The sequence below is a fragment of the Podarcis tiliguerta genome (assembly GCF_965153285.1).
Source record: "Podarcis tiliguerta genome assembly, chromosome: 8".
NCBI lineage: Eukaryota > Metazoa > Chordata > Lepidosauria > Squamata > Lacertidae > Podarcis > Podarcis tiliguerta.
The window spans coordinates 22,812,965-22,830,690 of record NC_139541.1 but is presented as its reverse complement, the minus strand read 5'-3'; the positions used below and the strand labels follow the sequence as shown (position 1 = coordinate 22,830,690).

The 17,726-nt window shown below is 42.6% G+C and overlaps 1 protein-coding gene and 1 long non-coding RNA gene across 2 annotated transcripts in view; one reads left to right on the top strand and one right to left on the bottom strand.

Moving 5' to 3' along the window:
- Positions 1-17,726, top strand: part of LOC310682970 — an 83,805-nt gene that overhangs the window by 44,761 nt on the left and 21,318 nt on the right. The window lies entirely within an intron of this gene.
- LOC310683429 (arylacetamide deacetylase-like 4) lies at positions 6,738-15,419 on the bottom strand. The gene is made up of 4 exons (XM_083453326.1): positions 15,006-15,419; positions 11,862-12,078; positions 10,651-10,714; positions 6,738-7,955 (listed from the first exon to the last, which is right to left on the bottom strand). Exons 1-4 carry the CDS (start codon positions 15,180-15,182, stop codon positions 7,181-7,183), a joined length of 1,233 nt encoding a protein of 410 aa, XP_083309452.1. The 5' UTR covers positions 15,183-15,419; the 3' UTR covers positions 6,738-7,180.

Sequence of the window (17,726 nt, the reverse complement as noted above, 5' to 3'; positions counted from 1 at the left end):
TTGCAATTAAGATCCTGGATGCTACTGTTGTGTATATAAAAAATGGCTACTGTAATTTCTTTTTTGATTTCTGGTGGCATTGTTCCCAGGAGGAAGGTTTCTGTTTTTTTCTTAAATTAATAAATGCTTTTTTAAAAGGTACTGAACTTCAATATAGCCAGGAGGCAGAACAGAACTTTGAACCCTTCTAATTCTTTCCCTTATAGTCTTACAATTAACAGGTCTTGAATGAGTTTTTGGCTGTTGTTGTTGCTGCTGCTGCTGTTGTCTTCCACACACATCTCAGGGTGATTCACAAAACACAAAAGAAGGAGCAGCTTCAAACATTAAAAGCTCAGAAAGTAAACAACAGATTGCTGGAGTAAAAGCATGAGATTATTCCTTCCTAAGTGTAGAACCTTGCATTGAAGCCTTTTGAAATTCATTTTGTTGGTTTTGGCCATATTTTCTAATCTGCTATGGTCCTGTTGAATCCTGATTCTATTAGCTACTCCCTCCCTGTTTGGGGTCATTTGCAAATTGAATGAGCATCCCCTCAATTCCTTCATCCAAGACATTTGTAATGGAATTGGACGACAATGGGGCCAGGACAGAACCCTGCACCACTCCACTTGTCACTTTTTTCCAGGATGCTGAAGAACCATTGGAGAGCACTCTTTGGGTTCTGCAAGTCAAACAGCTACAAATCCACCTAACAGTAACATTGTCTAGCCCAAATATTACCACTTTCTCTTCAAGGATAACAAAAAGTAGCTCAAGAAGCAGAACTTGTTCCATCTGACCTGAATCTTTCAACATTCATCTCCATTGGATGTTCCCAGAATTCTAGTATTTTGGGAGGAAAACTGTTCCCCGTCCATTTTCTCTAAGCCACACATCAGTTTATACACATCAGCCATACACCTTCTATCTCTTTCTCTAAACTAAAATCCCTCAAACATTGTCCACTTTCCTTGTAGTGGAGTTCTTCCACCCCCTTGGTCATTTTGGTTGCCCATTTTTGGTACTTCTCCAACTCCCAAATATCCTTTTCAGGATGAGGCAACCTAGAAATTAACCTATTGGTCATTTATGCAAAGCTATCTCTTCTGCCCTCTTATTTTTGGGGGAGTGGGGCATAAGAAGAGCCATCTGGATCAGGTCAATGGCCCGTCCAGTCCAGCATCCAATTCTCACACCATTTAACCAGATGCCTGTGGGAAACATGCAAGCAGGACCCGAACACAAGAGCACTCCCCCCCCCCGCTGCTTCCAGCAACTGCTATAAAGAAGCATTGCTGCCACCCACTGTAGATGCAGAGTATAGCCTTCATAGTTACCAGACATTGATGACATGTAACTGCCTAGTCTAGAAGTCCAGGAACATAAACGGCAGCAACCAGATTACTGGCTGCAGTTCTGTTTAGATATTGAATAGCTCCTCTTGTTTTCTAACACCTGCATGAGTTGCCAGTACATTTCTGGACCCAGTTGAAGATGTTCAGGTTGGTGTTCACATTCCCACGTGACTCGGGTCCCAAATACCTGCAAGACTGCCTCCTTCACAGTGCTGAGATAGCTCAGTTAGTACAGCATGAGACTCTGAATCTCAGGGTGGTGGGTTCGAGCCCCACGTTGGGTGAAAGATTCCTGCATGGCTGGGGGACATTTCTCATTGCAATAGGAGAATCTAGACATCCAATAAAGGCTATAGATTTACAGTGTTTTCTCATTTTTAAGATGCCTTGAGGAACCACATAAAAATTTGAAGCAATGTGAGTCACCCGGTTGTGTGAGATAGCATATGAGATAGAGTCCTCTTAATTTGTTACATTGAACTGCTCACGGTTCATTGGCACTGCGTAACAAGTATTTGCATGAAGATCGGTAAATAATTGCTTAAAATAATTTATTTATTCAATTCATTTGCCACCTGTCAACAATATTGCGCCTTAGGGTTAGCCTTCCAGGTAGCAGGTGTCATTTAGATGAAATGATTTAATTGTAGGTGGATGCTTGTCGGTGAATGGGTAGGAATTTGTCATATAGAGATTTATGACACAATTGTTTACGGAAACAATTTGCTGTTCCTGGTTCCTAATGTGACTGCAGCCTTATGCCCTAATGTGTGAAGTAGATTTCTGCCACCTTTATTAATTAGTGTCTTTAGGATTAGTGCATTGATCGCTTGGTTGAAAGTGTCAGCAAGGTCTTAGCTATATCATCCTTCAATAAAATCACATTTTAATATTCTTATAGCAGGGATGCCAACTTAAATAAAATATTTGTAGGGGGTAGGTGAGGTCCGGTTTCAAAAAAACGGCCTGGGTTTAATCAACGTTTCCTTTCTGACCTCTAGTGGCCGCAGCAAAGAAAAGCAAGCATTGTGATTTTGCATTAGGTGAAGGGAGGGTGAGAAAATGTTCCTCACTGAGCTCTAGAAACTTGTATGCTGAAACCAAAGACAACAGATTAGAGTGAGGCAAGAGTCAAAAGCAATGCAGCAAGACATGTTCAGCACTACAAGCAAAGCCAGCTAGTGTTTGCATTTGCCAAAAATTTAAATCTGTCTGTTTTTGGTTTGCTCACAGAAGAAGAAGAAGAAGAAGAAGAAGAAGAAGAAGAAGAAGAAGAAGGTGTTCTAAATCATTATTGGTGAAAAATGGTGCCATTCTAAGAAAAGGCATCCTAAGAACATTCCTACTGGATCAGACCAAAGAGCCACCTATTCCAACTGGGTTTCTAAAGCTGTCAAACCATTGCTCCACAATGTAGGTAAAAAGGTAAAGGTAAAGGACCCCTGGACAGTTAAGTCCAGTCAAAAACGACTATGGGGTTGCAGCACTCATCTTGCTTTCAGGCCGAGGGAGCCAGCGTTTCACCACAGACAGCTTTCCAGGTCATGTAGCCAGCATGACTAAACCACTACTGGCACACGGAGGACCGTGACAAGTGCCAGAGCACACAAAACACCATTTGCCTTCCTGCCGCAGCGGTACCTATTTATCTACTTGCACTGGCATGCTTTCAAACTGCTAGGTTGGCAGGAGCTGGGACTGAGCATCGGGAGCTCACCCCATTGCAGGGATTCGAATCACCGACCTTCAGATCAGCAAGCCCAAGAGGCTCAGTGATTTAGACCACAGCGCCACCCGCATCCCGCATTAGCTCAGTATTGTCTGCACTGCATGGCTGGGAGTGGTTTTCCAGGGTTTCAACCCTACCTGGAGAAGCTGGGAACTGCTCACGAGTCGTTCATATATTGCAGATAGGACATCAACAACCATTTCCCTCCTGCCACCGACTCATTAAATTTTCTATTGTAAGGGTAATTCAATATTAAACAGGGCAGATATGTAGGCTTGCATTCTGGTGTCAGTGAAATTGCATGGGTGCTTCTTTATTCCCCAAAAAATCACCTTACGAAACCAAGGATTTGTTCACGACCACCAGATTTAGATGGCTTTAAAGGGGCTTCAGACAAGGCGAGTTGGTCTAGTGAGCAGGTGGATGGAGGCAGTGGGGAATGAGCCTGTTGGAGGTGGGCTCCTCTCACCCACTCCCCAGCTGCCCAGTCCACCGGGGAGTGCAACACCTGCCCTGCCCCAGGTGCCAGCAAGCCACGCTACACCACTGGTTAGCTACTGCAGGGAACAGGGAATTGGTACTCGATGAGCCAGGAGGGAGCAGCCTTTTTCAATACAACGGCTGCATGAGCAACGCTTCCAGAGATAGGACAAAGGTCTAAAGTGGTTGGCGCAACAAGTGTTGCTCTGGCAGTAAATGTAAAATGTGTCAACATACACCCACATTGTATGAAACTTTCTCCACCCAGTCAAGCAGTGCGGCTGAATTTTTCTAACTCTTGGGAGAGGCTTTTTATCTGATCCAGCAGGGCTGCTTTTATGTTTTTGTGTTATCTGCTCATCTGCCGTGTGAAGAGTAAGCCTGGATTTTCAGCAACATAACTGAAAAATTACCTCTTCTCCCCCCCCCCCCCCAGAAATGCTCAACAACTCTGGGAATCTTCAAAAACAAAAGCTCAACAACTTTGGTGATTTTCTCAAAAAAGGTCAACAATGTGTTTGTGTCCGGATTTTAAACTTCTTGAAATATGGCAACCCACTGGGACACAAGGGCCCTCTCCTCTCCTGTAGGTTCCAGGGGCTGGTATTGAGAAGCATTCCATCTGTGGAAGCAGAGTGCAGCCATTGTGTCAATTGTTATACAAATTCTAAGGTGAATGTTCCTAAGTGTACAAGATAAACACACATGCATAAGTACATAAGACTGAAATAGTACAGGAGAACAATCCTGAAGCCATCTTGGCTCTTAATGATCTCAAATATTTCCTCTGCAGGAGGAAACATGCTGGAAAATCTCTCCCCATAGTTGTTTTCACATACAAATTGAATCAATCCTGACAAATGGGCATATTTTGTGTGTGAATAGGGTAGGCCTGTGAACTGAATTCAAGAACTAAGGTATTTGCCATCTCAAGAGAATGGCCTGGATTTGCAGGATAAGGCCATCAGAAAACCTTATGAGGTATCTTGACAAACAGGAGACAACCCGCACTCTCAAATTTCTGCTGTAGACCTCTTCTTTCTCTGATATTTGTGTGATGTCTTTGGGTGGACTTTGGCTAAGGGGTTGGGCAATTTCTAAAGTCTCTAAAAGCTGTTATACACCTTTGTTTGGGGCCCTCACCTTGTCGCAAGGGAGGGATTCTGTTGCAACTGAAAAATAAAGGTTTTCCTTGCTTTCCTTCTACTGGTTCTTGCCTCCACCCATTTTCCTCTGGTTGCTATGGATGTAGGAGACACTGAATCCCTTGATGGAGAGTTGAGCTGTAAAAGCCATCATCAAATCTTTCTATCACACTAGTAGCCACGGATAGTCTTCTCCAAGAATGTGTCTTATCATCTTTTAAAGCCATCTAGGTTGGTGGCCATTCTGTGACCTCCATTGGAGTTGATAAATGATAAATGGCACCCAGAACTGGACATAGTCCTCCTGGTGGGGTCTGGACAAGGCAAAATGGAGTGAAACTGTTACTTCTCTTGATCTGGAACTATACTTCTGTTGATACAGCCTAGAACAGCATTAGCAGTGCAGATCTCCAGCCAACCAATAAGTACTAAAATGGAAATAGAAGGGTGAGTTGTCCATTTACAAAATTCATATATAATGGTACCTCGGTTTTCGAATGTAATCTATTCCGGAAGACCGTTCAAGTTCCGAAACATTCAAAATCTGAAAACTCGAGGGGCTGCTTGTTGGGATTCGCAGGATACTGAGTAAGTCTGCAGGCTTCAACAGGCTGATGCAATACTCTGTGAAGTGCTGGGTCAGAATGACTCAGCAGGAATATGATTGGCTATCACCTGTTTTAAAAGGAAAGCCTGTTCAACAGTAATTGTGGTGGTTGTGCTGTAGTGTGGTGGTGCTGTGGTGGAGAGTATTCGTTTGCCTTAAGGAGCAGGTACTCTGTATGGACTGTTTTTGTAAATACTTGTATACAGCTCACATTAAAAAGACTGCACTGAAAAGAAACCTGGGACTCTGAGCGTTTCGCTAAAAAGCGCCGCGAGGAATTCGCGACACTGCTAGGGGCGCATTGGAAGATGGCCGACAATACCATCTCTCCAGCTCACACGAGGTAATTAAGAGGCTGATATGGGAGTATGCAGCCTCCCTTGTTACCCCCAGGGAATGGCGGAACATTGCCTTCACCTGCGGTTGCCAATTAATCACCCCCGAGTTCGAAAGAAGAAGGGGGTGAGGGCACTAGGCGCACAGCACTCGTGTGGGATGGCTCTCCTCAACCCTGTCTCTGATCCCAAGCCTGGTTGCAGCAGCTCAAAATAAACAATTGGAAAGAAGCAAATGTTTCGAGTGAAGAACGGGAGTTTAGACTGCTAATTGAAGTGACCTCTGTGAAGTTGAGTGATGGGCTGGATTCAACAGGAAATATATCAAGAAGAAGACACATCAAAGGGTAGGTATGTCGGAACGGGACTGAAAGGGGGGGGACTTTTCTTTTTCTCTCTATGTTATTACCTAACAATCCCTCCCCAAGAAGAACCGTTGCACAATTGACTATAAGCGGGTTGATTAAGAAACTGTGTGGAAATGAATTACTAACCAAAGGCTTGGCTTATGGAGATCTGGAAAAGAATGAAAGGCTTTTGGAATGGCGCAGTTATAAAAAGAGCTTGCCATGTTGGCAGGCTTTGTTGCAAGATTGATGGTCAAGAGGGGGAGGAAGCCATGGCTTTGTTATTATATTGGACTCCTGGCAGAACCCCCTGAGAAGATCGAGAAGGGAGTGACAGGCCTGCGAAGATTAACGAGCAGACGTTAAGATTGTTTTTTTATGGAAGTGATGAAATGCGTCTGCCGTTTGAATATGACTCTTGGATGAATGGAAAAACCCACACAGGATTATAAAAATGCTTGTTTTCAACTCGCTGATGGAGACTATCAGAGGTCACAAAGCAAAGAAAGGAAAAATATACGAAAACAACAAGAAGAGATGAGGAAAACAACAAAGAGAGGATTGGATAGAATTGTGAACATTATTTGGACAGAACTGTGAACATCAAAGCAGCAGCAATAAGATGATTGGATTCCTTTCGGAGCTCGAAACATGGGTACCCCCAACAAAAATTTGGCTCTGTAATTTGGAATTGATGTGATTTGGTTTGTTAATAAAAAATATTTAAAAAACAAAAAACAAAATCTGAAAACTCAGCACGGAAGCCTGAATACAGAAAACTCAATAGGGAATCTACATGGCACGCCTTACTTCGGAGGCAAGTTTGGAAACCAAAGCATTTACTCCCCGGTTTATGGTATTTGAAAACAGAAATGTTCATCAACTGAGACGTTTGAAAACCAAGGTACCACTGTGTTAGTGAAAACAATAGAGAAATACATTATATTAGAGCAAATGGCTTGGAATCATGTGTATATTAGTCAAAACTCCATACGAAGTAAAAGTATTTTTTACGAAAATTTCACACTAAAGTGCTGATGAATTTTCATGAGCAACTCCCTGCTGCCCCCAAGAACCACAAATCACAACAGAATTGTGGAGAACTGAATATAAGATTGGAAAAACGAGAAACTATCAGTAGCTGAAGTTGGCAGATTCTCCCGTCCTTATGAATGACCCACAAATTCAAGAGATTTCCTCTCATAGGTTTTTGACAAAATCTATGATGCTGTCCATTAATTCAATTGCAGCGGGGAATGTGAAGACACCTGAGTCAAAGAGGCTTATCACCCCATGAAACCCATTCTCAACATGGAACCAGCTGACTTTCACCCCATGGTCCTCCAGACGTTTCTTGTATAGCAGTCCATCATCTCGTATTATGTCGTACTCACAGCTCACCAATAGGGTTTCAGGAAGCTTCTGGATGACAGAGTCCTCAGCAAAAAGGCAAGAAATATCAGGTTCCAATAGCTCTCGCAATTGCCTATGGACTTCAGGTTCATAAGGAGCAAGTGGGACTTGTTTGTAGCCTCTCCCCTTAAATCTCTCTGGAAGGTTGTCTGGACTCACCCACTTCCCATATTTCAGCCTCATTGAATCTGGCACATGAGAGCCCTTCAGGAGCTGGCCTGCCAAAGAAGGGTCCTTTCCAATATACTTCAGGCCAAAGTAAACAACGTTTTCCCGGAACAAGATGGGCATTGAGTTGTTCTGTTGATGGCAAGGCAGGTTCATGTCCATAGCCTGTGTATTAGGATAGATGAGCACTTGAGCCCGTAGCTTTGGAAGGTCTGATCTCTCCACCAATTTCTGGGCAACAACACAAGCATAATTGCCCCCTGCACTGTCCCCACCAACGATGATCTTGGAAGGATCCACCCCATGGGAAGCTGCATTTTGAATTAAGTGTATGGTAGCAGCAAGGCAGTCCTTGTACTGAGCGGGAGGAAGATGCTCAGGAGATAGGCGGTAGCTGCAGAATAAAACAGAAGCAAAGAGGTAAGCTTCCAGAATCTTTTCCAAACACTTTCATGATCACATAGGATTACAAGAAGAGCCTGCTGGATCAGTTATAGCAGATACAATGCAGGTGACAGTCAGCTGGCTTATGCCCTTAAAAAACTGACTTTACCAGCTAGCAAAAGAGTGTCGGGAATGCTGGGGAAGCAGAACCCTGCAGGATTGGATCCATTTGCCACTTGCAACTTTCCCTCCTGCTCCTGTTTAGATGCAGGGGGCATTTCCCAGCGTCTTCCTGATTGTATGTTTAAAAGCCCTAACTGAACTGGTTACCTCTAATTTTCAATCATAGAGCGGAACATTGACAGCTTTTGTGGGGAGCCTCTTTCTCCTGCAGGGAATATGGCAAGAGATGCCAGTCTGAAATACAGCAGCATGCTGGGCCCCTACACTCTTTCCCTACAAAAGGCCATGTGGTTGCATTTACTTACCCAACAGACACAACCACTGAATCAGTCTCCTTGGCAATTTTGCTGCAGACATCTTGGTAGGATTCTAGCAAGATGAGAGGGAAATTTTAAATAGGGAGGTAATTATCTGCTGCCTCCCGTCTTGCCGGGCTCAGGGCGGCTAACAACAATCAAATCATCAAACAATCAAATAATCCAACATTCTAAAAACATTTCATTATAAAAATTAATTAAAATCAAATTAATGGCAACCGTTAAGCAAAATTCTGTGCAGGTTGCCAGAGGAGGGAGTCAGGCTGGGCCCTGACCAAAGGCCTGGTGGAACAGCTCTGTCTTGCAGGCCTTGCGGAAAGATGTCAGGTCCTGCAGGGCGCTAGTCTCTTGTGACAGAGCGTTCCACCAGATTGGAGCCACAGCCGAGAAAGCCCTGGCTCTATTTGAGGCCAGCCTAACCTCTCTGAGGCCTGGGACCTTCAGGATGTTTTTATTTGCAGACAATAGGTTCCTTTGTGGGGCATACCAGGAGAGGCGGCCCCATAGGTACGAGGGTCCTAGGCCGTATAGGGCTTTGAAGGTTAAAACCAGCACCTTAAACCTGATCCTGTACTCCACCGGGAGCCAGTGCAGCTGGTATAGTACCGGATGAATGTGATCTCGCAGCGAAGACCCCATAAGGAGTCTCGCCATGGCCTTCTGCACCCGCTGGAGTTTCTGGGTCAGTCTCAAGGGCAGCCCCACGTAGAGCGAGTTACAATAATCCAGTCTGGAGGTGACCGTCGTGTGGATCACAGTGGCTAGGTCAGGGTGAGAGAGATAAAGGGCCAACTGCTTAGCTTGGCGGAGATGAAAAAATGCCGCCTTTGTTATAGCTGTAATCTGCGCCTCCATAGAGAGGGAGGTATCGAAGATTACACCCAAACTCTTAACGGACGGTGCTGGCACTAATTGCACCCCCGCAAGAGATGGGAGTTGCCCCCCCAATCCCATATCGTCCCGTCCCAGCCAGAGGACCTCTGTCTTCGAAGGATTTAACTTCAACCGGCTTCCAAGTAACCATCCAGCCACAGCTTCCAAACATCTGGTCAGTGTGTCTGGGGCCGAGTCAGGATGGCCATCCATCAACAGATAGAGTTGGGTGTCATCGGCATACTGATGGCAACCCAGCACAAAACTCCAGACAAGCTGGGCGAGGGGGTGCATAAAGATCTTAAAAAGCATCGGGGAGAGTATCGCACCCTGAGGCACTCCACACACCAAGGACTGGCGCGATGAAAATTCCCCCTCCCCAAGTGCCACCCTCTGTCCCCGACCAGAGAGAAACGAGTGCAGCCATTGAAGGACTGTGCCCTGGATCCCCACGTCAGCAAGGCGGTGGTCCAGGAGTTTGTGATCGACCATGTCGAAGGCTGCTGACAGGTCTAGAAGAATCAGCAGCCCCGACCCGCCTCGATCCAGCTGCCTGCGGAGATCATCTGTTAGGGCGACCAGAGCCGTCTCGGTCGCATGACCAGTGCAGAAGCCGGACTGGAATAGATCCAGAGCCGATGTTTCATCCAGCAACCGCTCTCTCAATCACCTTACCCAGGAATGGAAGATTCGAAACCGGGCGGTAATTGGATAGATCTAAGGGATCTAATGATGTTTTCTTTAAGAGCGGGCGCATCACTGTCTCCTTCAATTCCCCTGGAAATATCCCGGTGCCAAGGGACAAATTGATGATATCCCCCGGGGGGGCCGCACCTCGTCTGGACACGCTCTAATCAGCCAAGATGGGCACAGGTCAAGAGGACCGGAGAAGGGGTCTGTCCACATCGGCTGGGGATATCCGGTCAAAGTGGTCCAATACTGGACCCGAGGACAGTCGAGGGGCCTCCAGTTCCTTTATTGTATCCAAATTGGCCTTAAAAAACTGACTTTACCAGCTAGCAAAAGAGTGTAGGGAATGCTGGGGAAGCAGAACCCTGCAGGATTGGATCCATTTGCCACTTGCAACTTTCCCTCCTGCTCCTGTTTCACTGCAGGGGGCATTTCCCAGTGTCTTCCTGATTGTATGTTTAAAAGCCCTAACTGAACTGGTTACCTCTAATTTTCAGTCACAGAGCGGAACATTGACAGCTTTCATGGGGAGCCTCTTTCTCCTGCAGGGAATATGGCCAGGGATGCCACCAACAAATACAGCAGCATGCTGGGCCCCTACACTCTTTCCCTACGAAAGGCCACGTGGTTACATTTACTTACCCAACAGACACAACCACTGAATCAGTCTCCTTGGCAATTTTGCTGCAGACATCTTGGTAGGACTCTAGCAAGATGAGAGGGAAATTTTAAATAGGGAGGTAATTATCTGCTGCCTCCTGTCTTGCCTTAAAAAGCACATTTTTGAACAGCAGTCTTCCAATACATAATGTATCTGTACATGCAATTTTTACTGACATAAACCTTTCTATGCACATGTGCACATCAGGCAGCTCAAGTACTGCATTGTAAGATTCTGAGAACTGCAACTTTGGAAGTATGACTGACTTTGGGTTCACAAATCGTTTTGCAAAATGCCAATTGGATAGGTTCACCTATAAAAGCAAAGTGAATCAAATTACACCTCCCTCCCCCCCCCAAAAAAAAATTCAGGTATGATGCTGTTTCTAAAATAGAGAAGCCATTAAAAACTTATATAAACTAACAGGCATTTTCTGGTGTATTCTAGTGTGTCTACAAAGTTCTAAAGATAACAGAAATACAGCTGGGTTGAGCTCAGTGAATTATCTGTCTCTCAAGATCGAACTGCCCAAAGGACTGAGGCCTCATGTTATTAATTCTTTTAATTCTGTACTTTCTTTCTCAGGGTGGATCTACATACAGGGGGAAAACACACACGCTAGGATCAAAGGAGGGGGTGGCCAGGGGTGGGAGGGTGGCTGTGTTGGTAAACAGAGCGATCAGGAGCAGCAACCTTGAGTTATTATATACATGTTTGTGAACCTCTTTGAGGTTCTATAAAATCAAGTGGTATTTGTATTTTATAAAATGAATCAGCTGTGGGGTGGGGCTCTGTCCCTCCCCCAGGGGCTGCTTGCTGTAGTGTAGCTCCCCTGATCCCCAGCCATTGACCAGTGGAGATGTGAAATCTGGGAAGCCATGATAACAAGAGCCTCTTTTTCTTTGTTTCTTCTGATTTACATAAGTCACCATATCTGCATACAAGTCAACATACAGTAAACCAAAGCACACATGTGCCCCTTGTCTCTTCGGGAACTACCACCGACACTCTTTTATTTCAGCTCCGTAAACCATTCTACATGGGTTTATTGAGTTTAATGGGGCTTGCCTCTGGATAAGTGTTCAAAGGCTCACAGCCTTAATCTCTTACCCAGTGCTTTTTTTCTAGAAAAAAAGGTACTCACCATGAAGTTTTACACTTTTTAACAACAAGAAAAAGGCACTGCTCTTACCGATGCTTCCAATCATCCCAGCTCCTCCATGAAAGAACAGAAATCCTTTCCTTGGGCCAGCAGATGGTGCTTTGGGCTGATAAACCCTCACAGGCACCCCATCAAAATGCAGATCTTTGGCAGAGAGGCTGGGATCCATTCTTGGATTCCGGAAACTCAGGAGGAAGCGGGTAAAGGCAAAATGGCTGCAGACACCCATCAGTTCAAGACACCTCGCCTGTTAGACAAAGGAAAAGTCTCATGGAAACAGTGCCTACAAATTGCATCCTATTCACCATGGGGTGTATCCAACTAATTCATTCAATTGAACAATCAATGTTTATGACAGTAATCAGGCAGCATAAGTATCCAGCTAAGTCCTACTTAAAGTAGACCCATTGAAATGAATGAGGACATGTTAGCCATCTCCATTATTTTCAATTGGTCTGATTAGAATGGGACTATCATTAGAGGCAGCCCTGGGTCACAATGAGTGATCCAATGATTTGACTTGATGCTGAAACTCAAAAGCTTTCCTAAACCATGGTTTATTTAGCCACCCCAACCCAGACACCAGCCAAGCTACAGATGCAAAAGAAACCAAACTTTGGAGAAACAATCCACAATCTGCTTGTTTGCTTTGCCTATGAGACAATTTGTGGTTTCGTAAAGAAACCATGATGTAAACAAACTATGGCTTAGTGTGAATAATATCTTTGTCTCTGTTTGTATCCCTCTATGGGATGAAAAGAAAGCCCTTTTTAAAAAAAATTATAAAACATAATATCCTAATCTCATCATCAACAACAACAAGCAAACTCATTGGTTTTACTGATTTTTTTGTAAGTTGTATTAAGCAGTATATGAATTACTTAAATATATAAACTATTATTAGTAGTATAGCATACAAGATAAAAACACAAAAAGTTGTTGTTGTTGTTGTTGGGATGTAGAAGGTATTAAGATTAAAAAAGGCAAAACCAAACTTTTGGTAAAAAATATAAATGATGAGAGTAAAAATAAGTTACAAGATGTGTCAGGTCCACAGATTGAAAGGAATGTCAAGTATCTAGGTGTATGGCTAGCAGCAAATAATATTAAAATATATAAAGATCATTATTTAAAAACCTGGGAAGATATTAAAAGAAATTTGCAAATTTGGGACAGAATTAAACCTCCACTGTTACATAAAGTGTCAACTATAAAAATGAATCTATCACCAAGAATGTTATTTTTGTTTCAATCAATTCCGGTGATTGGCAAGACAATTTATGGCAAAAATATATTTCTATATATATCTGGCCAGGGGCAAAACTGAGAATAAAATACCAAATATTGATAGATGCAAAAGTGAGAGGAGGTTTCTCCCTGCTGGATATGAGATTATATTATGAAGTATCTTGTCTTTGTTGGTTGACGGAATGGATGACATTGGAGACCCACATATCTTAGATTTAGAAGGTCCTGGTAATACTTTAGGTTGGCACGCCCATTTGTGGTAAGAAAAGGTGAAAGAAGACAAAAGATTAACAAATCACATAATTAGGGGGGAAATTATAGAGCCTGGGATAAATACAAAAACTTATTGGAGATAAAAACACCACTTTGGCTCTCACCATTGGGAAGCCATAGCAGTAAAGAAAAAGAATATGATAGAAGGTTACACAACTTATAGAAATTTATTAAAAACAAGAGGGAGGAGAGTTTAAACTAAAATAATTTAAGTATTTATCAGGAAAGTTAACAACATGGATACAATATCATCATTTGAATGAAGTATTTAAGAAAGATAGGAAATGAGGGGTTGGGGAACAAATATCACAACTGGAGAGAGATCTGTTGGAATGTAATGAAGTGCTGTCTAAAATGTATTAAGATGTTATTGGATTGAGAGACAAAGGATGAGCAAGAAAAATCTTCAATGATACATTGGGCAATAGATATTGGTTATAGATATGGACGCGGGTGGCGCTGTGGGTAAAACCTCAGCACCTAGGACTTGCCGATCGCATGGTCGGCGGTTCGAATCCCTGCGGCGGGGTGCGCTCCCGTCGTTCTGTCCCAGCGCCTGCCAACCTAGCAGTTCGAAAGCACCTCCGGGTGCAAGTAGATAAATAGGGACCGCTTACCAGCGGGAAGGTAAACGGCGTTCCGTGTGCTGTGCTGGCTCGCCAGATGCAGCTTGTCACGCTGGCCACGTGACCCGGAAGTGTCTGCGGACAGCGCTGGCTCCCAGCCTCTAGAGTGAGATGAGTGCACAACCCTAGAGTCTGTCAAGACTGGCCCGTACCGGCAGGGGTACCTTAACCTTTACCTTTATAGATATGGATGTGTGGGAACAATTGTGAAATATGCATATAAAATTTACAGCATGCTATGGTGTAAGAGAAAACTATATGAGTATGTTATATAGATGGTATCTAATAAACTGGCAAAAATGTATAAATCAAAATCAAGTAAGTGTTGCAAATGCAAAGAGAAAGAAGGTACTTTCCACCATATGTGGTGGTCTTGCAGTAAGGTTAAATCTCACTGGGATATACAATGAATTGAAAAAGATGTTTAAAATAACATTTGTTTAAAAAACCCAGAAGCTTTTCTTCTGGGAATTATAGGGGTAGAACTATCTAAACAGTATACAAATTTATTCATGTATGAGACTACAGCGACAAGAATGTTATTTGCCCAAAGATGGAAAGAAGAAGAAATCCTGACGAAAGAAGAATGATTACAAAAACTCATGGACTATGCAGAAATGGTGAAACTTACCGTAAAAATAAGAAATCAAGATAACAAACTTTTTATAAAAGAATGGAAATGGTTTATTGAATGTGTACAAGTAAGTTGTAAGCATTGGCAGGATTATTGTAATAACCTGCAGTTTCTTAAGAGTAAATAATTAAAGCAAATGAATAAAAGAATAAGTTAACGTAATTTAGAATATAATATACAGGAAATGTAAAAAATAAATTTAAGGAACCACAGAAAGAGGAGGAAGGAAGTTGAGTTTTGAAACATTAAAATGACTGTAAAACTATTGAAATGTATTTAACTTTTTTAAAAAAAATAATAATAATAAAGATCATCATCATAATTTTTAAATCACATTTTACATAAGAATGTAAGAATAACATCACATAATGGCTCAACAATTCCCCAACTTACCACAATGACCACCATAATGACATTGCAGTGAATGACCCGAAGCTTTAATGGACAATCAAATCCAGATGGAATTTTACTCCTGGAAAGATCATAATAAATTGCAAAGGAGAGAAGCAACAGGAAAAGAATCCCTATAACTCCAATCACCCCAAGCAGGAGACCCAGAAGAAGCTCCATTTCACCGTTCCAAAGAGTGCAAGGGAAACATTGAGTCTACACTGGCAGAATTTGTACTGTGTGGCTCCACCAGAGGTATCTACGCTACTTAATAGGCTGTAGGCTGGTTAATTAAGTAATTCCCAATACTCCCATGCAGATATTTCATCCATCGGAAGATCAACAGCAATTTCATGGGTTTGGCAATGGATCAATGTGTTATGTTCTACTCAGGAGTGTCAAATCCGGCCACTGAACAATCCAGTTCCATAGTGTCTGTCCCAGAGTTCTTCGGCTTCCCATACTGGATGTTCGTTGCCTGAAGTTCACAACATCCCCAGCCAGCTTAAGCCTGTAGTCAGGAATGGTGGGAGTCCTTGTCCGAGGTGGAAGAGGACTTAAGCCCGTGCATATTCGAAGCATAGGCTCTTCTTCTGAGGTACGGGCCTCAAAGCTAAATGCAAGTCCGTGTCGAGATGAAGTTTTCATTAAAATGTTTTCATAAAATTTTTCTTGGGTTTTCTTGGGTTACAAAAGCACACACATCACCTCCGTTTTCTGATCATAATGTTCTTTTTACAGATCAGTTAAATTCAATGTGAGCCTTAATCTTGTATACAGTATAAGGTTGGGGGAGAAGAGAAGTGTGGGGGAAGAGGAGGGGAAGAGGGTGTAGTAAACTTTCATTCTTCTACATACTGTATGCGCAATGTTTCAAGGTGATTTCCCTTCTTTTGGATGAGATGGGTTTAAAGGGAGGTTTAGACCATAGTTTAGACCTGCCCCTCTTGCTACGCCCATGTACCTGAGGCCAGATTCCAGATACGTTAGCATTCATTTATTTTTAAACCTCTGAGCCTCCAATCTGTCAGAAAAAAGGATGCTGGGTTAAATTGCATGCATGCCAAAGGAAGGGAAATCTCCTGAATGACATAGCTGTCCGTAATTATGGCTCATCATGATAAATGTTTTTTTATTTTTATTTTTATTTGTGCAACATCTCTACTTTATTTAGAATTCAACAATAACAAAGGGAAAAACCACAGTAATTGTTGCATCAATTCATTACAATTAACTGATTTTAACAATACAGTGGTACCTCGGGTTAAGAACTTAATTCGTTCTGGAGGTCTGCTCTTAACCTGAAACTGTTCTTAACCTGAAGCACCACTTAGCTAATGGGGCCTCCCGCTGCTGCCGTGCGATTTCTGTTCTCACCCTGAAGCAAAGTTCTTAACCCAAGGTACTATTTCTGGGTTAGCAGACTCTGTAACCTGGAGTGTCTGTAACCTGAAGTGTGTGTAACCCAAGGTACCACTGTATATAAGTAGTACACTTTTATCTCTTTATCTCTTTCTTAACAAATAAAAAGAGAAAGACCAAGAAAGGAGGCACAAAAAATAAAAGAGAAAGGAGGAAGAAAAGGGGGGGGGAAAGAGGGGGGAGGAAAAAAGAAAGAAGGGGGGGACACAAAATAAACACATTTGATTACAATGAGACTCATTATATTATTATTTCTACTATCCTTTCACACACAGTTCCAAATTATTGTATTACTTTCTTTGTTTTCATCAGATATCAAAAAACATTATATTTGTTTTTTTACAAGGATCATTCTATTTCTGCCAGGAGATATTTATTATTGTAATGTTCTTCCAGATACTCTTTAAAGATTTTCCATTCTTTCTGTACTTTCTGTTTTGGATAACCTCTAATTCTCCCTGTTATCATGGCCATCTGTAAATATTCTATCCTTTGGACCTGCCACTCACTTATCGTAGGTGTTTTGTCACTTTTCCAGTTTCTTGCAATTAAGATCCTGGATGCTACTGTTGTGTATATAAAAAATGGCTACTGTAATTTCTTTTTTGATTTCTGGTGGCATTGTTCCCAGGAGGAAGGTTTCTGTTTTTTTCTTAAATTAATAAATGCTTTTTTAAAAGGTACTGAACTTCAATATAGCCAGGAGGCAGAACAGAACTTTGAACCCTTCTAATTCTTTCCCTTATAGTCTTACAATTAACAGGTCTTGAATGAGTTTTTGGCTGTTGTTGTTGCTGCTGCTGCTGTTGTCTTCCACACACATCTCAGGGTGATTCACAAAACACAAAAGAAGGAGCAGCTTCAAACATTAAAAGCTCAGAAAGTAAACAACAGATTGCTGGAGTAAAAGCATGAGATTATTCCTTCCTAAGTGTAGAACCTTGCATTGAAGCCTTTTGAAATTCATTTTGTTGGTTTTGGCCATATTTTCTAATCTGCTATGGTCCTGTTGAATCCTGATTCTATTAGCTACTCCCTCCCTGTTTGGGGTCATTTGCAAATTGAATGAGCATCCCCTCAATTCCTTCATCCAAGACATTTGTAATGGAATTGGACGACAATGGGGCCAGGACAGAACCCTGCACCACTCCACTTGTCACTTTTTTCCAGGATGCTGAAGAACCATTGGAGAGCACTCTTTGGGTTCTGCAAGTCAAACAGCTACAAATCCACCTAACAGTAACATTGTCTAGCCCAAATATTACCACTTTCTCTTCAAGGATAACAAAAAGTAGCTCAAGA

Coding starts and splice junctions, on each gene's coding strand:
- LOC310683429 (XM_083453326.1), bottom strand. CDS start 15,182: ATGGAGCTTCTTCTGGGTCTCCTGCTTGGGGTGATTGGAGTTATAGGG. Junction 12,079..15,005: donor TCATTATGGTGGTCATTGTG/GTAAGTTGGGGA, acceptor TTTGTCTAACAG/GCGAGGTGTCTTGAACTGAT. Junction 10,715..11,861: donor TGGGATGATTGGAAGCATCG/GTAAGAGCAGTG, acceptor TCATCTTGCTAG/AGTCCTACCAAGATGTCTGC.